Genomic DNA, 24,754 nt, shown 5'->3' with positions numbered 1-24,754 from the left:
CTGCAACCCCAGCGCACCCGCCCGCGGCGGCCTAGGGGCGGGGAGAAGGAGGGTCTCCGGTTCCGTGCTCTCCAGGCAGCGGTGGTCTGGGCGGTCCCGGGCCAGGTGGAGAGAAGCGAAGTATGTAACTACCCCTCCAACACCCCCGTCCCTACATTTTACACACACACACACACACACACAGCCACAGGCCCTCATTCAGAAGCTAGAGCTGCTCCTGCAGACCCTGCCTGACCTGCCTTGAGTACCGGAGCCATTGGAGGACATAAAGAAAGCCATTTAATCCGGGGGGAAAAGAAGCTTTTCGTCTCTATTCACCGTGTTTTATTTTTAACCGTGGAGGGCTTGAGTGTGGTTAAACAGAACACACGCCTTTAATGCAGTGCCATAAATTTACCCGTTCGCTACCCTCCTGGTTCCTCCCTCCCCCTATTTCTCTCCATTCTGGCGATTAAAAAGCAAACCCAGAAGGTTTGGTGGTCTGTCTCCTGGGCAGAAGGATTGAAATTAGTGACCTTTTTTTTTTTTTTTTCCAGAAACGCAGGCCGCAGCTGGGAGCAAGGCGTGGGGCTCCTGGGTGGTCAGGAAACACCCAAGAGGAGGGAGTTGGGGGTGGGTGAGAGGAGCTCAGCTGGCCTACTGCTGGGGCACCGAGAGGGAAGCCTGGGGCCTCTGGCGACCTGGTGACTTACAGCCCCATGTGATTAATCTCCCACAGCTGTTGTGCCCCATCCACTCGAGCCGAGCTCTTGTTTACCTCGATTTTCAAATATAGCTGCTGCGCCATGCTCTTCCTGAAATAGGGGTCAGTTCACTCCGTCTGGGCACTTGGCCTCTCGCTGGCCCTTCCTTCCGCCTGCCGCACTGGATCCCAGTTGGAGAGGAACTTGTCCCTTCATGCCTTGCAGCTCTTCAAATGAGGATGGTGGGTGGTCAGAGCTTGGCTGACTAGGCGTGGGGCGGGTCCCCCAGCCCCTCACTGCAATCTGCACTCCCTATGGGCAGTCCCCCACAAAAGTCCACAGGACAGCCTCATTTTTCTTTAAATAGAATATAGATGTGGGTTGAGGAGCGGCAGATGGGACCTACAGAACTGAACTTGGTTGAAGTGGTTCTTGAACTGAGTGAAGATGGGAAGGCTGTTTCTTCTCCTGCACTCCAACCCCCCTGGGTGTCTAATGTCCTCCTGTTCACCCCTCAGCTCTTACTCCATTGGTTACTTCCTCCAGGAAGCCTGCCAGGCCTTCTTTGGGCCAGATCCCCTTATTTTATATGCCCATAACCTGAACCAGTTATTTTGAAGTAACTTAAAGATGTACATTAAATCTATGAATGTGATTGAATAATGCCAGTTACACCTTTAGATTGTAAGCTGCAGGAAGGGAGGAAAGACAGCTGGTGAATTTACTCACATAGTATCCCCAGGGCCTAGCACTGTGCCCACCGTAGAGTAGTTGCTCAATATTGTTATGTTAAATAAGCAGACTTGGAGGGAGGAGTTCCATCTCCTCTCTGCTCATGCTCCTCTGAGCTCCACTTTGGCATCTCTTGCACTGCCCTCCACAGCCTTCTGGTCAGAGAAGGGAGAAGAGGGTCATCAAACTGACCCCGTAAAAACATTCCCTTCCCCCAGGCTGCTCCTTGGGCTGAGACCTGAAGCCCAGGCAGTGTCCTCTTACCCTCATTCTGCCCTGTCTTTGTGCAAGGCGGTTCCTTATATGGTCTCTGGGCACAGTTGCTGGTATTGTCCATGGATGGTCATCATGGGCATTGTTCCGTGGTCTGAATTGCCCACAGTCTGGACTTGGGGGACTGTGTCACACATCTTGGCTTCTCTTCACGCTACCAAGGTCAGATAAGAAGGGAAGATAACTCCCTTTTCACTCAAGTCTGGTTGCTTTGTCTAGAGCAGTGATGGCGAACCTATGACACGTGTCAGAGGTGACATGTGAACTCATTTTTTTGGTTGATTTTTCTTTGTTAAATGGCATTTAAATATATAAAATAAATATCAAAAATATAAGTCTTTGTTTTACTATGGTTGCAAATATCAAAAAATTTCTATATGTGACACAGCACCAGAGTTAAGTTAGGGTTTTTCAAAATGCTGACACGCCGAGCTCAAAAGGTTCGCCATCACTGGTCTAGAGGTTCATATATTGGGTGAGGTTCAGAAATACATTGGACTCCAAAAGAAAAAGCATTCATTTACTTATTGAATCAGTTATTCAATAAATATTCAACAACAACCTACTCAGCCAGGAATTTGCTGGGTACAGAGGCAAAGAAAATAGAATGGTTCCTTTCCTCATAAACACACATTCACTTCAGCAGTGAACAGGCAATGGCCATCCATACAAAATGATTCCTTTTAGTGGAGGGTAAATCCTGGGCACAATGGAAGCATATAGGAGGATCACCTCTCTATGTGCCTTACAGAGGACTTTCTAGGGACAACTAAATCTCAGAAAGAAAGGATGGGTATGAGTTGGCTTTGGTGAAAATATGGAGGGGGTGAGGTGGGGGAGAAAGTGTTATGAGGGAAGGGATCAGTATTGGATGAGAGCTCTTCCAAATGACAGAAGCCAGAGGCTAAAATTCGGGGAGATGAATTTTGAGAAGCTCCAGGGGCCAAACTTCGAAGGGCTGGTACTCCCATGTTAAGGATTTCCACTGAATTTCCTTTGGGGGCTTAGGAAGGTTTGGGGTATTGAAGTGCAGGGCCCAATTTGTATTTTAGATAGTATGTGGAGACTGGGATGTAGGGAGAGAGAGGGAGGCAGGGCGTTAGGAGGCTGTGGTAGAAGCCTGTAGTGTGTCATTGTCCTGGTGGCCTGTGAAGGAGGGTAGGGGATTCCTCTTTCTGTTTTAGCATACAAAGCAGAGCTGCCCTTCTAGAAAGAAGTTCTACCACCCCAGGCTTTCACCACCTTATTGTCTGTGTCCATGGATTATATATGCAAGTGCCCATCAGCAGATGAATGTATTAAAAAAGCTGTGGTACATTTATACAACGGAATAGTATGCAGCTATAAAAAGGAAGAACTCATACCATTTGTAACAGCATGGATGGACCTGGAGAGAAGTTCCACTATTTTTAATGAGATTGGTTTATGTTTGGTGGTCTGTTTTTTGAATGGGCACTCTAAGCCCAACACTGGGCAGGTCACATCTGGGGAAAGAAAAAGTGGCTCCAGCAGGTGTAAAACATACTTCCTGGCCTACTGGGCTGCAAGGAGAACCCCCAAAGTTAAGAGATCTCTGGGGGCTGGGGAAGGCCCCAAGAAGGAGTCTGGAAGGGTAAGAAGTATGTAGATACATAGAGACTACTGAGCAAAGACATCTAGATAGGAAGAATCACAAATGTATGTGTATGCCTATGTTTTGGTAATATGAAGAGTGAATAAAGGCTAATTCCAGTATCAAGGGTATTCAGATATGGTACACAGAGTCAGTTATAAGAAAACAGCTCTATTTCGTCCTGGGTGTAATTTGGAATGAGCCAAGTAGCATGGATGACAGCGATATTTGGAATGATAAATAGTGCTTTTCTGGTTGTATGCAAGAACAATAGGCCATGTGGGGGACTGGATCTGGAAGTGGGACTGGAAACCATAATCCTGCCCTGGCTTTCACGTGGTAGTTTCCAAGTCACTTGAGAGGGGAGGACCTCAAAGTCACGCACTGCTGTGTCCATCCTACAGAATGAAGCCAAACAGTGTGAGCTTGGTTGATGTTCTTCCTTTGCTCCCTGATCTCCCCACTTTGTTCCTCATCCTTCCCTGTCACTAGTCTCCCTTCCCCGTCTGCATAGTACCCAGGATCCACCCCGGCCCTGCCATCAAACCCCATCCTAAAATGAACATCACTTGTCTAATTCCATCCCTCCCATCATGCTCTTTTCCCATCTTACTTACAAAAAACTCTTGCAATTTTAGAGTAATCACCTGTCTTTATTTTCTCACCACTAACTCATTCATTCATTTAGCCCCTTGTTTTCCCACTTTTCTCCACCTCTGGCCAACTCTCATCCACCAAGGACTTCTTATTCTCCAAAACATAATAATTTTGTCCTGATTACCTATCTATCTATTTATCTATTTATCTATCAATCATCTATTTATCTAATCTACCCCCTTCCCATCCCCATCAGATAAGATTGACCATTAGCTCTTAAAACTTTCCCCTCTTGGCTTCTCTGGGTCCCAATAATTCTCTAGGTCAGCGGTTCTCAACCTGTGAGTCGCGACCCCTTTGGGGGTCAAATGACCCTTTCACAGGGGTCGCCAAAGACCATCAGAAAACACATATATAATTACATATTGTTTTTGTGATTAATCACTATGCTTTAATTATGTTCAATTTGTAACAATGAAAATACATCCTGCATATCAGATATTTACATTACGATTCATAACAGTAGCAAGATTACAGTTATGAAGTAGCAATGAAAATAATTTTATGGTTGGGGGCCATCACAACATGAGGAACTGTATTAAAGGGTCGCGGCATTAGGAAGGTTGAGAACCACTGCTCTAGGTGGTCCCTCTTCCACTTCGTCAATATATTCTCTCCTTCCCCCCAGGTTTCCCCTTTTCCGTTAGCCCTCGGCATCTCCTGCAATGTTTTGTACTGTTACTCCAGTGCGGATAGTTCCGGTCTGTGACTCCAGCTCTCCAATCCCAGTGAGTCTTGTTTCCAGCCACTTGCACAGGGTCTCCAAGAGGCTATCCTGTCAGCTCCTCAAGTTGAATTCTTGCTAAACGGACACTATCTTTGTTTTAAGGTGCTGCTCCTCCTGACTTCCCACTTTCCACTGATGGCACCAGCCAACTTCCAGTCACACTGGCTCAAAACCCCCAAGATTTTCGTTGACTCCTCTCCCTTGTCCCCCAAGTATTGCTAATGTCTGTTAAGTCCATCCCCCCCCCCACCACTCTATCCATCCTACTATAACCTGAGTACAGATTTGATGACTTCCTACAGAATAATGATAATAATAGCAATTATTATTATTAAAGCAGCCAGCATCTGTGTGTGTGTACCACCTGGCAGCTACTCTGTTGCAAAATGCTTCACATTGATTTTCCCCATTCAATCCTTACCACACCTGTATTAAGTAGTTGCTATTATACTATAAAAATAGTTTTCTGACATCTTCCCAACTTCAACCTCCCCCTCCAATTCATTTTCACGCCTGTTACAGGATTCCTCTCCTAAAACGCCCTTCTAGGCTTGTCATTTTCCAGCAAAAAACAAACAAAAAACAAAAACCCTTGAAGGGCCTCCCAATATTTGCAGCAGTCCCAACTGCTCGTATTCAAGGCCCTCTGTGGCGTGGTTCATCACTCCGTGTCTGGTCTCATATTTTACATTTTCCATGTGGGCACCTCGATAAACTTGGCCTTTTTCCTTCTGTGCTTTGTTCATGGTGTACCTTTCACTGAGAACCTACCTGCTCGTTACTGCCCAACTCAAATGGTTCTTCCTGATGGGGAGGCTTCATGCAAAAGCAGTTCCTTCCTCTGAATTTTGATAACACAGCATCTGTTTTTCACGTGGTCCTTATACCTATTGAGATGTGGGGGAGGAGGTTATTTGTTGTTGTTTTGTTGCTTGTGGCTCACCCCACCTCCAAGTGCTTTTTCTTTCTCCTACTCCCTGTTGCAGTCATACCTGAAACACAGTGGGTATTCACTGGAAAATAAAGGAGTAAATAAATGAGTAGTAACCTGCCTCACTTTTTTAAAAAATCTTTATTGCTGAGATTACAAATGTCCTTCTTTTTCCCCCCATAGCTCCCCTCCACCTGGTTCCCGCCCCACCCCAGGCCTTCGCCACCCTATTGTCTGTGTCCCTAGGTAATGCATACATGCATATAAGGTCTTTATTTAATTTCTTCCTGCTCCACCATCCCCCTTCCCCCTGAGAATCGTCAGTCTGTTCCATTTCCATGCCTCTGATTCTATTCCATTCACCAGTTTATTCTGTTCATTAGATTTCTTATTCATTTGATTTTTAGATTCAATTGTTGATAGGTATGTATTCTTTATTTAATTTCTTCCTGCTCCACCATCCCCCTTCCCCCTGAGAATCGTCAGTCTGTTCCATTTCCATGCCTCTGATTCTATTCCATTCACCAGTTTATTCTGTTCATTAGATTTCTTATTCATTTGATTTTTAGATTCAATTGTTGATAGGTATGTATTTGTTGTCATTTTGTTGTTCATATTTTTTATCTTTTTTTCTTATTCTTCCTCTTCTTAAAGAATACCCTTTAGCATTTTATATAATACTGGTTTGGTGGCAATGAACTCCTTTAGCTTTTTCTTGTCTGTGAAGCTCTTTATCTGACCTTCAATTCTAAATGATAGCTTTGCTGAGTAGCATAATCTTGGTTATAGGTCCTTGCTGTTCATCACTTTGAATATTTCTTGCCACTCCCTTCTGGCCTGCATAGTTTTTGTTGAGAAATCAGCTAACAGTCATAGGGATCCTCCCTTGTAGGTACTAACTGCTTTTCTCTTGCTGCTTTTAAGATTCTCTCTTTGTCTTTAGCCCTTGGCATTTTAATTATAATGTGGCTTGGTGTGGTCCTCTTTGGGTTCCTCTTGTTTGGGGTGCCCTGTGCTTCCTGAACTTGTACATCTATTTCTTCACCAGGTAGGGGAAGTTTTCTGTCATTATTTCTTCAAATAGGTTTTCAATATCTTGCTTTTTCTCTTCTTCTGGCACCCCCATAATTCAGATGTTGGTATGCTTGAAGTTGTCCCAAAGGCTCCTTATGCTATCTTCATATTTTTGGATTCATTTTTCTTTTTGCTCTTCTGGTTGGGTATTTTTTGCTTCCTCATATTTCAAATCGTTGATTTGATTCTTGGATCCTTTAGTCCAGTGGTTGCCAACCTTTTGGACCTCACAGACCAGCAGTGGTCTGTGGACCACCGGTTGGCAACTGCTGCTTGAATCCCTGTATATTATTCTTTATTTCGGTCAGTGTATGCTTAGTTTATGACTGGTCCTTTTCCATTTTTTTTGGCATTCTCACTAAAATCCTTGAAAGTCTCACTAAGTCCCTTGGAGGTTTCTAGAAGGTTCTTGAGTAACCTTATAACCACAGTTTTGAACTCTATATCCAGGAGTTTGCTTTCTTCCATTTCTTTCATTTGTGATGTGTTTCTTTGTCTCCGCATTTTGGCCGCTTCCCTGTGTTTGTTTCTATGTATTGGGTAGAGCTGCTATGTCTCCTTGAGTTGATAGAGTGGCCTTGTATAGTAGGTGTCCTATAGGGCCCAGTGGTTCAGCCTCCCCAGTCACCTGAGGTGGACACTCTAGGTGCACCCCTTTGGGGGCTGTGTGCACAGTCTTGTTGTAGTTGAGACTTGATTGCTATTGGTGTCATTGGGAAGAATTGACCTCCAGGCCAATTGGCTGTGAGGACCAGCCGCGACTACAGTGGGAGAGCTGCTGTGGAGGAGACACCCCTATGGAGCAGGCCTTGCTTTAGTGGGGCTTTGGTGCTGACTGAGTCTGCCCCTTGAGTGTGTCGCTTATGGAAGTTTAGAGTTGTAATCTGGTATGATCTGACACTGACCACTAGGTACACTGGCTTTTGGGTCACCAGGGAGGTGTAAAGTCAGCCACTGCCTGGGGCCACCCAGCAGGAGCTACAGAGAGATCTGCATATTCCTCCTCTTTGTATTAGGTTTGGAAGTGCCCAGATGAGGCCCAGCTGTGAAGCAAGGCAGGCTGGTGCTGGTGCTGGGTCTTGGGCCTTTTATTGATAGGTTTGGGCTCTCTGTCCCAGCTGCAGCTTATTTGACAGGTTTTAGCCTGAGCAGCCACTATAAGCAGCTTGGGTGGGGTTGTAAATTGGATGGGGTGGGGTCTCAGGGAATCACCAGGGTGGAGCAAACAGAAATGGCTGCCAGTCAGCCCTGTGACCTGGAAGGTCCCAGCATAGGACCAATGACTGCTGCGCGCACCTCTGGGAGAAAGCCGCCCCTGAATTCCTGCCCCCATACCAGACAGTCCAGTTTCTCCTCGTATGTGTCTGGGTCCCCCATTGCCTCACCTCGAACTGGAGCTCAGAGGAAGCAGGACCTTGTAAGTTCAGTTTGTGGTGCCGGCCTTTTAAGAGAAGCAGCTGGGTCTCCAGCAGCCTCTATGTCACTGAGCCCTAATCCGCACTGGTTTTTATAGCCCGTAGTTCTCACTGCCCATAGGGACTTCTCTTCCCAGCTCTGGGACCCTGGGCTGGGGGTCTGGTGTGGGGCTGGGACCCCTTCCTCTGCTGGGTGGCCTCTGCAGAGATGATCTCCCTCCCGATTAAAAAAGCGGCACATGTGGGTGCCCAGACCAGCCTGTTCCACACCTCTGAGCCTCCTACCAGTGTCAGTGTGCTTTCTTCTTTACTTCTCTAGTAGGACTTCCATTCAGCCAGATATCCAGCAGTTCTGGATGATGCTTGTTTTGTATTTTAGTTGTAATTTTGATGTGGTTGTGGGAGGCGGCGAGTACAGGTGTTTACCTACACTGCCATCTTGGTTCTCTCTCTCCTAACTCACTTTTGAAGCAGGTGAAACAAGGTTAAGGAGGGGATGTCTATGCCATTTTTTTTTTAAAGGCCGGTGGTGGAGTAAAAAAATCAAGCGAGCAACAGGCAACATGGAAACAGTGCTGAACTGGTGGTGAGAAGGTTATGTTTTAGTCCTTATCTCTCCTGACAATCATAGGCAAGACTCACTTATGCTCTCTGGGCCTTGCATTCCTTATCCATCAAAGAGGTTATGTTGGATGTGTTGACTTTTAAGCTACCTCCCTGGCCTGACAGTTCTGTATTGTGAGTCTTGTTCTACATCCTGTGGATTGCCTCGGGCTAAGAATACTTTTAGTGCCAACAGTACCTTCTACCTGCAATTTGAAGCCCCCAGTTTATCTGTTGTCACATTGGATCTCTAGTGGTCAACATGGCCAGCCACCTTGACTGTCTGGATATCTGGCCAGTGAGGGACCCAGAGCTGGCTGAGTGCCCTGATGTCCCTAGGTTGGCACTTCCATGTGGAGTCACCTCCCACTGCAACACTCCAGGGCATTCCCAGAATGCCTAGTGGTGCTCTAGGCCCCCAAAGGCTCCAGCCAGTTCTGCCTCTACTCCTGAGCTTCTGCCATTCCTTTTCCATCCAGGAAGGATGCATTTAGAGCCATGTAGACTCTGTCGAGGGTCAGTGTGGAACCACTCTGCTCAATAGCTTTCCAGGGGCGCAGCCCACCGGCTGGAAGGGTCATCCTGAGCCAGTGCTTCCAGCCTCTCAGAAGGAATTAATCAGGGTGTCAACTTCCAGGAGAATCATTAGAAGAGTGGGGAGTGAGCACAGCAGCAAAGTCAGTGGCAGATCTGCTGAGAACCCCAGGCATCTGCTCCTATCCCCTCTTATGAAAGGGGGACCCAGAAAACCCTCATAGTTGATTGTACCAGAAAATGCCCTAGCCATGGTTCAGAGAGATGACTTTGACTGCTTGCCAGCATCCATTTGTTCTCCATTCAGGCAATGATATCAGTTAATTCTGTATTTCAACACCTAAAAATTAAGAGAAATTAAATGGCATTAAGATAAAGCAGGCTCCTGGAGAATGAGCTGAGGAAAAGGTATATAAAGGCAGCTAATCTCCAGCTTCCTCCTGATGGGTGGGTAACAGGGCAGAAGGATGTTGGCACTCTCTGTGTGGGTGACCCCAAGAGCTAGGGCCCAGGTGCTTCCCTCTGGGGAACAGGCAAGGGCAGGAGCAGTGCCCCCTCAGGTTGCCGTGGGTTCCTCACTCCCCTGACACAACCTGATTTCCTTGTAGTGGCAGGGGGTGATTGCTCCTGGTCCTTGCTGACATGACACTGCTTTAGGCCTGGTGGAAGGAGACCTCTGGCAGCCAGGGGACCAAAGTTTGGTTCTGGCTCCATTATTTGTTGGCATGGAGACTCTTGGCAATTAACTGAGCTACGGTTTCTTCATCTGTATGAATATCCTTACAAGAGGATTAAATGAGATCATGTGAGTGAGAAGGCCTTTGTAAACGGTTGGCACATAGCATTGCTTAATATTTATTGAATTAACGATGCACTATAAATGTGGGTTGTCATTATGCCACACACTGTGGAGAATAAGGGCCAATGAGAGGGCTATGGTGGAGGAAGGAATTGAGTTTAGAAACAGCCTCACAATTGCCGCCCACAGACTATGTGGTCCTGTTGTTTTTCTGAATGAACAAAACTGCCTGCTGTCTGAGGTCTGGCTTTCACCATTGACCTCTCCCAGCTAGTTTGAAGTCTCTCCTCACAGGTGCATCTGTCCACACTTAATCCTGCAGACTTAACATTGATCCGTTCGACAAGTACCGACATTCACCCTGCCGGGCTCCACTCATATTGTGGTCAGCAAAAGTGACATGTTTCCTGCTATCATAGAGTTTATATTCTGTGATAAACAAGTGGACAGGTAAAAACAGTGATGATTTCAGCAAGTGATATTTGCTCTAAAGAAAATGAAAAGTGTTGACAGTGTTGGGGAGCAGGGACAGGATCACCTTTAGATAAGGCGGGGGGCGGGGGGGGGAGCCTCTGAGAAAGGGGTGCCTGAGACCTGAATGAAACTTAAAAGGTGATCTACGGCGATCTTTCTGGTAAGGGTATTCCAAGCAGAGGGAACAGTAAATGCCAAGGTCCTAGGGCAGGTGCTTGCTTGGTGTGTTCTAGAAACTTAGAGAACTCCACCTCCATTGGAGTGGCAGGAGTTAAGGGCCGTAGGTTAGGAGTCAGTAAGGGGGTGGGAGTTTCTGCAGGAGAAGTTGCAACGAATGGCGTGATCTATTTGATTTACATTTTTAAAAGACATTTTTGGCTGTTTTGTGGCAAGTAGACTGTAAGAGATGGGGCAAGACGGGCAGCTATTGTATTAGTCTAGATGTGAGGTATAATATGAGTCTCCGGCAGCTAGAACAGAGTGGGTCACACATTTGGCACTCGTAAATCTGGGAGCACATCTAGGCAGAAATGATCCTCAAGGAGCCTACAACTGTGATGGGCGCATAGCAAGTGCTCAACAAACAAATCCGTAGGCAGAATCAGGCTTTCTTGTAGTCACTCTAGGACTTGAGTTCATCTCAATATTTTGGAGCTTTTAAAAATACTTTCTAGTTCTGTCCAGGTGGCTCGGTTGGTTGGAGCATCGTCCTGTACACCAAAAGGGTGTGGGCTTGATTTTCCGAGAGGGCACATACCTAGGTTTCGGGTTCCATCCTCAGTTGGGGTGCCTATAGGAAGCAACTGATCGCTGTTTCTCTCTCACATGGATGTCTCTCTCTCCCTTCCTCTCTCTCTAAAACCAATAATAACATGTCCTCAGGTGAGGATTAAAAAATACTCTTTCTTTTTTTAGGTAGCAGTATTTCATAGGGGCAGTACCTCCCATGCGTTCATTTTCTTCTCTGCGAAACTGTGTTCTCCTTTGAAATAGACATGAGAAATCCACCTCCATGATGCTCTCAGTCAGTGTTCATGACTCCCAGAACCCACATTTAGATACTGATCTTGTGTACTTTTCTCTGCACTTCCCCACCGCAGAGACCAGACCTGCTTCATCACTGCATCTCCAGAGCTTATCATCGTCTGGACTGTTGAATCAATAAATAGTTACGGTGATGAGACTGGTACCTTGCTTGAAGTCCAGGGCCTTCCTGTTGTCTCCCTGGAGCGCCCGGAACTCTCACTGGCCTCATTGATCTCACAGTCACAGGACATTCCTGAAGCTAAACATGTATCTAAGTTCAATGGTTTTGTGTTGATTCCTTCAGCTTCCATTTCTTTGGGCCTGGAGATCCCTGAATCAGGAGGAACTTTGCAGGCCCATTGCAATGATGAAGGTGCCTGATACAGTTTGGTCCTTGTTATGCCTCTTCATCCCTCTTTCACCATCATCATCTGTTTTCAATTGGTCTCCAACATGTATTGATTCTACTTTTGAAAGAGCTCTTAAATCCACTCCTTCCTCAGCAGGCCTGCACTCCCTGCCTCTGCTTAGGTTCTGATCACGTCTCTCTCAAAGGCCGTGAGAGACTCTGAACTAGTCTTCCTGCCTCCAAGACTTGCCCTGCTTTCTTCACCCACCCAAGGTCCATGCTGTCATCATTCTACGTCTGCTATCCAAAGAAAAAACATTGATATTGTCCCTCCTCTGATTAAAAAACTTTCAGTGGTTCCTGATCGTCTCCAAGATGATGCCCCAATTCCTTGGCTGGCCGTACAAGGCCTTTTTCTGACCTAGTCCTCACTTACCTTTGCAGCTTTTTTCAAATGCCTTGTCCTTCAGCCACCCTGCTTGTCCAGGCTGTCATTCTCTTTATCATGGGCTTTGTTACCGTTGTGTGAGATGCACTGGCTTCTACCCAGTTCACTCCTGTTCATTCTCCAGATCTGAGGTCTAAAGTTACCTGGTTCATGGACTGGCCCTGACAATCTCAGGCAACCTCAGAGCTTTCTTCCTCTGAGCTTGTTGGCGCACTGCACATACTTCCAAACCTAGTCCTTGTTTTGTTGTAATTGTTTGGTTTTCTGTCACTGTTCTCCAGTGAAGTGTGTTCCTAACTGGGAATTATATTTTGTTCATCTTACTAAAATTTGAAAAACCTTGCTCATAGCATCCCTGACAGATGGGATGCTCCATTTGAACACTGCCAAGAGTGGGAAAAATTACTGGATGTTATGCCTTCTATTTTTGCATACTTTTATCAATGTATCTATTCATTCAATAAATAAATACTGAACACCTACTATATGCCAGGCACTGATATAGGCACTGGGGATACAGAAATACCAAACAGATAAAAATTTCTACCCTCTAGGAATTTTTATGGTAATTTTTTGAATGTGCAAAAAAAATGAGTTGAGTGCAAATCAGAGTACATTTTTTCAGTGTAATTTAGTGAAAGTCAACCTGTGACATATAGACTGGGTTTCATGCAAATGCATGCATGAATAAATAAATGAACAAAATGAATGAGCAAACAAAGAAGCCCTGAGGAAAAGTGTGGCCGAGTTAACCTAAGCCATCATCCCTGAAAGAAAAAAACAACTAGAAACATGTCTTGCTGAAAATGGATGAGTAGCATCATATTCCTGTGAAGATTAGGGAGCACTGGGTCTTTTACATTTCTTTAGTGAAAGTGTAAACCAAGCAGACAGCAGGTTTAGGAAGAGACAACGGGAAAATCCACTTATGTGAGTAGGGAGTTGATGCTGACTATCCTTGGCAAGGTATGAAAGTGAGAGTGCTGGAGGATGGGATGTTTGTTCAGTGCCTAGAAAGGCTTTGCAGGACCCATTTGTGAGTCAGCTCATGATACACCGAGAGTCCTTTTCCTGGTCCAAAGAAAGTCCCTAATGGTTGGAATCCCTGAGATGCAAATGTTGTATCATAGTCAGGCTATGTTCCTTGTCTTCTCTCCCAGGATTCTCCACTTTGGGTGTACTCAACTAGGAACTTTAAAAAAAAACTAAATATCTAGGTTCTCCTCCCAGAGAGTCTGAAACTTAGGTCTGGAGTAGGGTCCAGCTGTCTGTCTTTTTTAGAGGCCCAAAGTTATTCTAAAGCACAACCTCTCTAGCATGTGGCCCTACTGCTGGTAGTGCCTCCGCCTTGGGGGATGACTTGAACGCAGATGTAGATCCAGCAGTGGGAGAAGTGGAACTTAAGTGGGCAAAGCCCTTCCTTTCCCATTTCTCTGGCCCACCCAGTCACTGTTTGTGACTCCCCAAATCTGTTAAGGACTTTGCAGAAGGCAAAATGCTCTGGCTTCCACAGAGCCTGGTAAAAGTAAACCTAAGAATCATAGAATCAACAAGGCTTTGAATCCTAGACTTTTAGAGGCAGAGGGGATATCAGAATTCTGGTCCAACCTCTGAGCCCTATCAGTAGATTTCCACTGAGTGTGAGCACTTTTTGTCTTCTACCTCCAAAATAAATGTATAAATAAACAAAGCTTCCCTATATTGAGTTGAAATCCCCCCTGGGAATTTACATGAGTGTAGAAGATGTACATGTAAACAGGCAAGCTCAGGTCAGTGTGCCAAGTGCTTCAGTGATGAACAAAGTGCTGGAGGAACAGGGGTGTGAATGACTCATTTGGAAAGTGGAGGAAGAGGGCATTGTCAGGGAAGGCTTCCCAGGGCAGGTAGAAGGTTCTGGGACTCTAGGTTCTTGACCTCAGGGCTCCAGATTCGTATCCTTCTCTCCCACCAGACCCTTTACCACCTGGGGTTGAAAAGCAGACTTTGGTAATAGACATACCAAGTTTCACAGCCCAGCGGTGTCCCTCGCTCAGCTAGTGGACCTTTGGTGAATTATTTGTCTTTGAGCCCAAGACTCCTCATTTCTAAAACATACAACATTCCCTGTCTTATTGTGGGGTCCTTAGGGATTAAATAACAGCTATAAAAGTGCCTAACGCAGTGCCAGCCATAGAATAGGTACCCAATGAATAGATGTGATTTTTGCTGTCATTTTAAAAGTCCTTGGTTCATGCAGAACACAAGGAGAAGGAGGCCTTCTGGTGCCTGGACCATTCAGGGGGCTTCCACTGGGGTGGCAGTGCCTGGGAAAATGTCAGCAGGGTTCCATGAAGTTGCCATATGGTTTGGATGCCACAAGGGTTTGAGGGGTTTCAGGGAAGGCAAAGTATGACAGTTGCATGAGATCGGAGAAGCAAGAAAAGTCAAATACTGTATCATGTACTGTGGCAAGATTCTGTGTCCTAAAGCCATGCTGCATTGCAGCCACTGACCACATGGTTGAAGGAGCTGTGTAGCAACCAACCTGAGAGCTCAGAGCAGCACGAGAAAAAGATATCACTTCCCATGACATCATTGTAATCCATTACTCCCGTAATTACTTGCTTGTCTCCGTCCCTCAGAAGACAAACTCTCTAAGGTTGGGGATATGGTATAGCTCATCCATGGCTGTACTCCCAATCACCAGCACAGTGCTTGGCCCCAAATGGGCATTCAAAGAGTAGTTGTTCGAAAAATGGACTCGATCCGAGGAGCTTTTGGTAAATCCCGAATGTAGGCTCTCCTTGACTTTCTTTTGGGCTCCTCTTTCCTACCACCCTCCCTTAGCTTACTCTCTTATGCACTGAGGTCTCTTGGGGAGTCTCAGGTCTGTGCCTGGCTCTCACATTACTCAGGCCCAACTCCACTGTGTCCCATCCCTTCTTTGCCTTTTGAGAGACAGGCTGCCTGCAATCAAAGCATCTTTGTCTTAATGGAACTGTGGAGATCATCCAACCCGACATGAATTTTCTGGATGGGGAAGCTCATGCCCCAAGAGGTTCACAGACTCTTCAAAGTCTCACAGCTTGCTGAGGCATGGCTGGGAAGAAAGTTCTTCCTGCGCCCCCCCCCCCCCCGTCCCCACTTTCAGATTTGGGGCTCTACCACTGCTCTAGGCCATCCTGGAGTATGTAGAGCCTCCACATCCAGAAACACTCCCTCTGCCCTCTCCAGGGCCTTGCTCAAAGGGGGTACCCAAACCCAAAGTACATACCCAGCACAGTGGTTAACACCGCGTGTTCTGGAGTCAGGCTTCCAGAATCAAATGCTTATTTTTCTACTTAATAACTGTGATCTTGGGCAAATTAATCTTTACGAGCTCATATTTGCTTGCCTGTAAAATAGGCATGATGATAATAGTACTTCCTTTACTATAAAGATTCAAAGAGATAAGGCACAAAAAACAGCATCGTTATGTTTTCCTCCTTGGATGCAAGTTCCAGTGGTGACAATCAAACCGCCTAAGCAGACTCTTGGAAGTGCAGGGAACTTAGTTCCTGTGTTTCTGGTGGGGGTGGGGGAGCATGCCACAGAGAGAGAGGGCTCTGCACTGACCCCCATGTCCTGCAGGCAGAGGAAGTGCCGAAGATGCAGTGCTCTTGGACTCGAGTGACACATTGGATCCAGTGCAGCCTGGCTGCACCTGATATTTTAATGTAAATTGGCTGTGATGCCTGTGTAGGGGCCCAGATTTAGAAGCAGAGCAGGACGACTCTACACAGGCTGGTGACAGGCCTGGAGCAGTGTTCCCATTGGAGAAAGTGGAGGGCGTAGCAGAGGGAGAACTTGCTCAGTCTGGCCTGGTGGCACTGTTTTATTAATGATCTGGAAGAGCAGAGGAACAGTGACTTTAATTAAATTTGCCAGTGATATTAAAAGATGTCAAGAGCCACTGCTGAGGACACAGACACCTTGCAGATGGCCCCAGGGGGTGTTAGGAAAATAATCCAGGAAAGAGATGAGAGGCTGTGGGCTGAGCCGGGGCCTCCATTCAGCTGAGGAAGAGGAATGTGACGTGGAGACAGAGGGTCATCATCTGCAGACTGTACATACACTAGGCCCGCCCTCTTCATCTGTATCTGTTCTATTTCCAAAGGATTTCTAACTGATCTTCCTGCTCTGGTCTTGTCCCTCTTACAGCCATGCTTAAACCCTTTAGCTGAATTGTTTTTTTCTGAACTACAAATCAGACCATGTCATTCTCCTGTTTAAAATCCTATCATTGGCTTTTCCCTGCCCTTAGGATACAATCCCATCTTCTCAGCCTGACATATACAACGCCATAAATTGAGCCCTCCCTGCGTGTCCAGTCTTCTGAACACTCATCTTCTGCCCCTCCCGCTTCCCACAGGACTCCTTGTAATCCTACGTACACAGCAGGCTTCCCCATGTCTTCGTGTCTTTGCTTAGGCTATTCTCTTTGACTCGAATACCCTTCCCACTTTTTTGTTTTGTTTTGTTTGACTGAAGCTCACTTATGCTTGAAGACTCATTTCAGGGATCACCTCCTTCAGCATGCCTCCCTGACTCCCCAGGCTGGCTCCGTGCCCTCCTCATGTTCTCACAGCATTGCCTTCACTTATTATAGTAAAAGTGCCGGTTTGTGCAGCTCTCCATCCCTGCTGGATAGTACCCTGGAGGGCAAACCCGGTATCTTATTTTTCATTTTTCCCACCAGCCTCTAGTATCAGGCCTGGCAAATCACCTGCTTTTGTTCATTTTTGTCAACATGAACTGATGGAAGAATATTTGGGTGGGAGACTGCATTGGACAACTAGGACAGCCGCAGCAAGCCTGGGGACTAGGCCAGTGTACCAAATGGCTAGTCTCTCCTGTTAGGGTGTGTGGGGCAGTCATATTGCTCCTAAGTCTACAGGGGACTGGAAGCTGATTGGGGGTCATGGATATTTTCTAACAAAGTGAGACATCTTAGTAAATGGAGTGGTGAAAACCAGACCATTTCATGCCATCTCTGTGGGAGTTCTGACTCTCCCTTCCTTGCTTTATACTTGAGGAAATGACTTAACTAAATCTCAGTTTCCTGAAACTAGCGCCTCCTCTGAGCCTCGGTGTGCTGTTATTTTTCCTTCTAGTTGAAGAGTCTCTCCTCAGCCAGCCTTCCTGTGGTTCTGGGTGATGTCCGTTCCGTCTTTTAGTTGTATTTTTGAAGTGGTTGTTTGCGGCAGCAGTCTCCGGTGTTTACCTATGCCGCCATCTTGGTCTCCCTCTGTGGGAGTTCTGACTCTCCCTTCCTTGCTTTATACTTGGAGGAAATGACTTAACTAAATCTCAGTTTCCTGAAACTAAAGTGGGATAGAAATAGTCCTAACATCACGGGATTGTTATGAAGATGAACTGAGGAAGTACTTAGCATTATCCCACAATAGGCAGTTTTAAGTGTTATTTGCTATTATTAATATCTTCATCATTTGGGGTGGTTCTCAGGGTTCTCTAGCTGAGTCCTATTCCTGAGTATGCCGTAGGGGTGATGAAGAGCCTTCTAGAAACATTTGGGTTTCTAAGGACTGGGGTGGACCCCCAGGATGTTGGGGTCTTTCTCAATTGGTGTCTGAAGCACAAAAAAATGGCCATTGGCTTCATCAGAGGTGCTCCTCTCCTATTGGCAAAAACCTCAGGCAAAAACCATTTCCTGGCAGGGCTGGAAAGAACAACTGGGAATTCACAGGTCATTTTCTACCTTCAATTCCAAAAATTTGGTGCAGGCATTTACTAGCCTCCTTCTTGCCTTGTATTCTTTCATCCTTTCCTTCAGCTCATCTGTTTTCATAGGGAAAAGTCTTTCTAAACTGGCCTCTGATTCTGACCACGTGATAGCTCATTTCCCATAGAAACCTGTTGCCACAGGTGTCCGTAAGACTGAGGAGAACAAAGACTGTGATCCTCCTTGATTCTCCTGCTGGGTAAGAGAAGCAGGAGTCCCTGTCCCTGTTAATCAGGATAACTCCACTACCTCAATGTTCCGTGTCCTTTGACTGCAGAAGGCCAGCTTTCTTCCCTAACCTGTGGATAGCCTGCCTTCTTGGGTTTGGCTGGTCTACACAGCTGCCACCTCCTGTCACCTCGTTGGCTCTTGATCAAAGAGCTGCTCCAGCTGTGCCCACCTTCTGTCTCCTCCTGCATGGGGCTTATCAGAGGTGTGGGGTTTTCAGAGGTCAAGGCAGGGTGCCAAGATCTGTCTCTATCCATATCTCTCTAGGGTGGGTGATTGTTAAACCTGTGAAGGGGTCTCTGTGTACATCACAGATTATGAGAGCTTTTTCAGTCTTTTGAATATGGATGCTGAACACCTTCAACCACTCTGCTCTTCCACAGTCATTCTTGTAACCTTTTCTCTTCGGAGTGAGGTCAAAGCCCCAAACACCTGCTCTGATGACCCCCAGTACCTGGACTAATGGGGAATGTAGGCCTCAGCACTTGGCTGCCATTCTGGGGAATAGGAAACCAAGTTAATCCACAGAGCCCTTTGGGAGGAAGGCCTTCAAGATTACAGCATGCACCAAGGCGTACTGTGTCCTAAGAGAACTTCTCTTTGTGTACAAGCCTTGGGAGTTTAAAGAGGTCCTATATAACCTCTAAAATCGAGTGAGAATTTGTCTATGGTATTTGTATATTCTGTTTCTAAAACAAATGGCTATATTCAGATCATAAAATGGTTTTAAAAAAGGCCAATATTGGAGTGGTGTTAGTCTGCTCAGGCTGCCATAACAAAATACCATAGACTGGGTGGCTTAAACAACAGAAGTTAATTTTCTCACAGTTCTGGAGGCTGGGAGTCCAAGATCAAGGTGTTGGCCAATTCCGTTTCTGGCAAGAGCCGTCTTCCTGGCTTGCAGATGGCCACTTGCTATGTCTTCACATGGTAGATATTCTCTCTCTCTCTCTCTCCCTCCCTCCCTCCCTCCCTCTCTCCATCCCTCCCTCCCTTTTTTTTTTTGGTCACCAATCTTATCAGAGTAGGACCCCACCCTGTGACCTCATTATACCTTAATTACCTCTTTTTTTAAAAAATATATTTTATTGACTTTTTATAGAGAGGAAGGGAGAGGGATAGGGAGTTAGAAACATCGATCAGCTGCCTCCTGCACACTCCCCACTGGGGATGTGCACGCAACCAAGGTACATGCCCTTGACCGGAATCGAACCTGGGACCCTTCAGTCCACAGACCTATGCTCTATCCATTGAGCCAAACCAGTTAGGGCCTTAATTACCTCTTAAAAGCCCTATCTCACTGTACATTCACATTGGGGCTTAAGGCTTCAACACATGAATGTGTGGGGGGTGGAGGGGATAGACACAATTCAATTATAGCTCTGAGTAAGCTTCCTTAGTGACTACATAGATTTATTCCAAAAACATACATTTACTGAACACCCTACTATCTCACTATTAGGATACCATGATAAACAGAATAGACATAGTCTTTGCCTTTGTGTCATTCATAGTTTAGTAGGTGAGTTAGACATTAATCATATAACCTCACACAAAATACAGGTAACTTCAAAGCTTTATAAATGCTGTGAAAGAAAGTAAAGAATGTGACGAGAGAACACAACAGAGGGAGTTGACCATTTTGGGGGCGAGGGAAAGTTTTCTTGAGAAGGCAAATTAAGCTATGATCTGGATTGTTAAGAATGGGGATGCAAAGAAGAAACAGTCATGTCAGGAATGCATGGATGGTGTCATGTGCAAAGGTCCTGAGGTGGAAAATAACCTGATAGGAAGTTCATTGTTGCTGAAGTGCAGTAAGAGGAAGAGTGGCGGGAGATAAAGGGGGGAAAGAAGGAAGTGATAGTGTAAGTTTTTGTTTTGTTTTTACTTTTTAAAAACAGATTACTGTGGCTATATAAGGAAATGGACTAGAGAATGGCAAGAGTTGGAGTGGTGAATTCAGTTTGGTAGTTGCTGCATAGATTCATCAGGTGAGGAGTAATGGTGTCTTGGGCTGTGACGGTGGTAATAGAGGTCAAGGAAGAATTGATAGGACTTAGTGCTGGATTGGATAAGGGACAGGTCAGAGAGGAAGGCTTGCAGACTAGCAGGAGTAACTGGGTGGATGGAGGTGCTATTTTCTGAGATGGGAAACAGCAGAGGAGGAGGAGCAGGTCTGGATGCAAATGAGCATTTCTCTATTACTAGAAGTTCCCCACATGGTTGTAGCAGAAGTGGAAAAATTGGCAGTTTTTTTAAAGCTATTGCATGGTTATTTGCATTCTCATTCTACCTGGATGAGGCAATGAGTGGAAAGATGAGTCTTAGTTTCAGTGGAGTTTCTTTCCATTCTTCTGAATTCACCTTTTAATAGCTTGAGGCCAGCAGATGAGGCTGCATTTCACCCCGAAATCTTGTCTCCAGTTAATAACACTTATTTGAGAGCCACTTGCATGTTTTATTAATAGTGATTTCTACCACGTGGCTTTTTCAGGGTTTGGTTTGGAATTTGAGTGGCTGACTGATCTTCATCTTCCTGTAACTGGAAACCAAAACTATTTCATAAGCATGTTTTGCTGGAGGGCCAAGGGCTGCTGTGGACTGGGTCTTGGGCAGAACTTACAGGGCCTTGGTTTAGCTACATTGCAGGTAGCACTCACTACAGAATCAACTCTCTTGATTTTCCAAGCAATCTCAGAATTACAGCTTGCCTGCAGAAGTTTTGCATTGAGGGCTCAATTGCACATAGACAAGGTGTTCTGTTTTGGAGGTTAGCTCATGATAAGTTCAAGTCAATATGTGTTCTTGCAAACCTATGTTATGCAAGATTCTTGAGTATGATGACATTGAGGTAAAGAAGACTGAAAACCCTAGAAATAGTATAAGTGGGGATGAAAATTTAGGTCATCTTTGGCCTATTTTAAGTTGATTCTTTAAAAAAATATATTTTGATTGATTTAAGGGAGGAAAGGAGAGGGAGAGAGAGATAGAAGCTTCAATGATGAGAGAGAATCATTAATCGGCTGCCTCCTGCATGCCTCCTACTGAGGATCAAGCCCGAAACTTGGGCATGTGCCCTGGGAATCGAACTGTGAACTCCTGGTTCATAGGTCGACTCTCAACCACTGAGCAACACCAGCTGGGCTTAAGTTGATTCTTGAGAACTCTCACTGATAACAGTAGGGTTGGGAGACAGGACAAGATGGCATCACTTATGTTTCCATTACCAGTATTCTCAGCTATTTTAAGCATTCTACAACTGAGTCTCCACCAGATGGTCCTGAGGACAAAGCAGCTATTTGTGTCTCCCACTGATATGTATTTTTCCAAGTGAGAGACTGCCCCATATGTTAGTGCAATATGTTATTCAAGATGAAATACCAGCTTCTATTGGTGGGAATCTGCCATTGCCGTCTCCCTTTTCCTCATGCATTTTCCTACCTCTCTGGTCTTTTCTAGGTCTCTGGCCTGTCAGGAGGACCGTTGGTGCTGCAGTGGAAGCCAGTGGCTAAGTCTCATGTATGGCGTGGTTAAGGTTGCAGCCTCTCACCTCTGCCTTCCTCCATTTTGGGCTGATAACTTTTGTGCTCTTCCTGAATGGTCTTCGGGCAGAGACTGGTGGCTCAGGGGATGTGCCCAGCACAGGGCAGAACAATGAGTCCTGTCGGGAGTCATCAGACTGCAAGGAGGGTGTCATCTTACCAATCTGGTACCCGGAGAACCCTTCCCTTGGGGATAAGATTGCCAGGGTCATTGTCTATTTTGTGGCTCTGATATACATGTTCCTTGGGGTATCCATCATCGCTGACCGCTTCATGGCATCTATTGAAGTCATTACTTCTCAAGAGAAAGAGGTGACTATCAAAAAGCCCAATGGAGAGACCAGCACAACAATGATTCGGGTATGGAATGAAACTGTCTCCAACCTGACCCTTATGGCTCTGGGTTCCTCTGCTCCTGAGATCCTCCTCTCTTTAATTGAGGTGTGTGGTCACGGGTTCATTGCTGGTGATCTGGGACCTTCTACCATCGTGGGCAGTGCATCCTTCAACATGTTCATCATCATTGCCATCTGTGTGTATGTGGTCCCTGATGGAGAGACTCGTAAGATCAAGCACCTGCGAGTGTTCTTTGTCACTGCTGCTTGGAGCATCTTTGCCTATATCTGGCTCTATATGATCCTGGCAGTCTTCTCTCCTGGTGTGGTCCAGGTTTGGGAAGGCCTCCTCACTCTCTTTTTTTTCCCAGTGTGTGTCCTTCTGGCCTGGATGGCAGATAAGAGACTGCTCTTCTACAAATACATGCACAAAAAGTACCGCACAGATAAACACCGAGGAATTATCATAGAGACAGCGGGTGGCCACTCCAAGAGCATTGAGATGGATGGGAAAATGATGAATTCCCACTTTCTAGATGGGAATCTGGTGCCACCAGAAGGGAAGGAAGTGGATGAGTCCCGCAGGGAGATGATCCGGATTCTCAAGGATCTGAAGCAAAAACATCCAGAGAAGGAGTTAGATCAGCTGGTAGAGATGGCCAATTACTATGCTCTTTCCCATCAACAGAAGAGCCGCGCCTTCTACCGGATTCAAGCCATCCGTATGATGATTGGTGCAGGCAATATCCTGAGGAAACATGCTGCAGAACAAGCCAAGAAATCCGTTGCTATGAGTGAGGTGCACGCCGATCAGCCTGAGGACTTTGTCTCCAAGGTCTTCTTTGACCCATGCTCTTACCAGTGCCTGGAGAACTGTGGGGCTATACTCCTGACAGTGGTGAGGAAAGGGGGGGACACATCCAAGACCATGTATGTGGACTACAAAACAGAGGATGGTTCTGCCAATGCAGGGGCTGACTATGAGTTCACAGAGGGCACCCTGGTTCTGAAGCCAGGAGAGACCCAGAAGGAGTTCTCTGTGGGCATCATTGATGATGACATTTTTGAGGAGGACGAATACTTCTTTGTGAGGTTGAGCAATGTCCGCATAGAGAATGAGCAGCCAGAGGAAGGGATGGCTCCAACAATACAGAATAGTGTTCCCTTGCCTTCCAGGGCTGTCCTGGTGTCCCCTTGTGTGGCCAAAGTTACTATCTTGGATGATGACCATGCAGGCATCTTCACTTTTGAATGTGACACTATTCGTATCAGTGAGAGTATTGGTGTCATGGAGGTCAAGGTTCTGCGGACATCTGGTGCCAAGGGCACAGTCATCGTTCCCTTTAGGACAGTGGAAGGGACAGCCAGGGGTGGTGGTGAGGATTTTGAAGACATATATGGGGAGTTGGAGTTCAAGAATAATGAAACTGTGTAAGTAACTTTCAGTATTCTATCCCCTGCTATCCCTTGCCATATCCTTCTATCCTTCTGCATCACTTTTTAAAATTTTTCTTGGATTTGTGTTAACATCAAACTTTGGTTCCATCACAGGTATGCAGGATCAGCAGACACTACTGGCAGTTTCTGCTTCCAAACTCTCCTTCAGTTTTCTCACTTTAAAATGTTTCTAGGCAAGGAATCCTGAGGCAGGATCTAAGGACACAGATTTTGTCTACTGAAACACAGCATGATGGCTGGTGGAGGTGTGGGGTGACAGAAGTTCTGATATCAGATTTTGGAGAATTCTTGTGATTAAGCGAGAGCTAGGAGACTACTCGGGTGTCTCCTTCCTCCTCTCCTTGTGCCAAGAGCTTCTATGAGCTTTGAAGCCAATCCTTTCCACTCTGAGACAGTGATAGCCCAATCAGGACATCCTCAAGAAAGCAAGTGGCACTGGGTGTTGTTTTTTTTTCCAGTGCCATATTGTAGTTGTATTGTACAACCAGATTTCAGGTACCTCTCCTTCAATTTGGAAATTGCAAAGTTGATTGAAACTTGGCAATCTGTTTAAATGCTTGTAGGCTCTTCTATGAGGCTTGCCTAGTCTAGGTGAGATGAGTCAGTATGGCTTGGTACTGGATGTATGTTGGAGGAGCAGAGCTCCCAGGGCAGCAGCCACTGTCTTTAGTCACAGATCTAAGCTCCAAATTCTGTCTAAGCAGTGAAGGAGAAGCCTTTTAAGAATTGCTGGAGAAAACACATCTTCTGTGTGGTCATCTCTTTTCACAGCCTGGAATTCTCCTGAAATAGTTTCCAGGTTATGGCCCCATTTAGTCCTTCTCACACAGTGGGTATTACACTTCTATTGCCTCTGTAACTCTCCCCATTGAACTTTCTTATGCTGGGTCCTCTGTCCTCTTTCAGATAGATGGCTGTGAAGAAGAACACAGAATGACTTTCCCCAGGATTTGCAGCTTATGGGAGGGTAGACTTTCCAGGGGGGCCAAGAAGGATGGGGATGAGAAAGGAGAACCTTGCCTCCGAATTCCTGTGGTGTCCACAAATGATAAGCAGTGGCAGGAGAAGGTGTGAAGAACAAAGGGGGAATATA

At 46.0% G+C, this 24,754-nt stretch overlaps 1 protein-coding gene across 7 annotated transcripts in view; it reads left to right on the top strand.

Moving 5' to 3' along the window:
• The window catches only part of SLC8A3 (solute carrier family 8 (sodium/calcium exchanger), member 3), a 122,343-nt gene that overhangs the window by 590 nt on the left and 96,999 nt on the right, over positions 1-24,754 (top strand). For 6 of the 7 annotated variants that reach the window (XM_014549166.1, XM_005877951.1, XM_014549165.1 and 3 more), the window contains exon 2: positions 21,786-23,634. In XM_014549166.1, the coding sequence (XP_014404652.1) occupies positions 21,848-23,634 (1,787 nt within the window). In that variant the 5' untranslated portion in view covers positions 21,786-21,847. Of the gene's footprint in view, positions 1-8,679; positions 8,699-21,785; positions 23,635-24,754 lie in introns of those variants that run through there. The other variant, XM_014549162.1, reaches the window with a different exon arrangement.

The sequence above is a fragment of the Myotis brandtii genome, unplaced genomic scaffold, assembly GCF_000412655.1.
Source record: "Myotis brandtii unplaced genomic scaffold, ASM41265v1 scaffold536, whole genome shotgun sequence".
Classification (NCBI taxonomy): domain Eukaryota; kingdom Metazoa; phylum Chordata; class Mammalia; order Chiroptera; family Vespertilionidae; genus Myotis; species Myotis brandtii.
The sequence above is the reverse complement of the archived record's forward strand: the minus strand, read 5'-3'. Positions and strand labels throughout refer to the sequence as shown.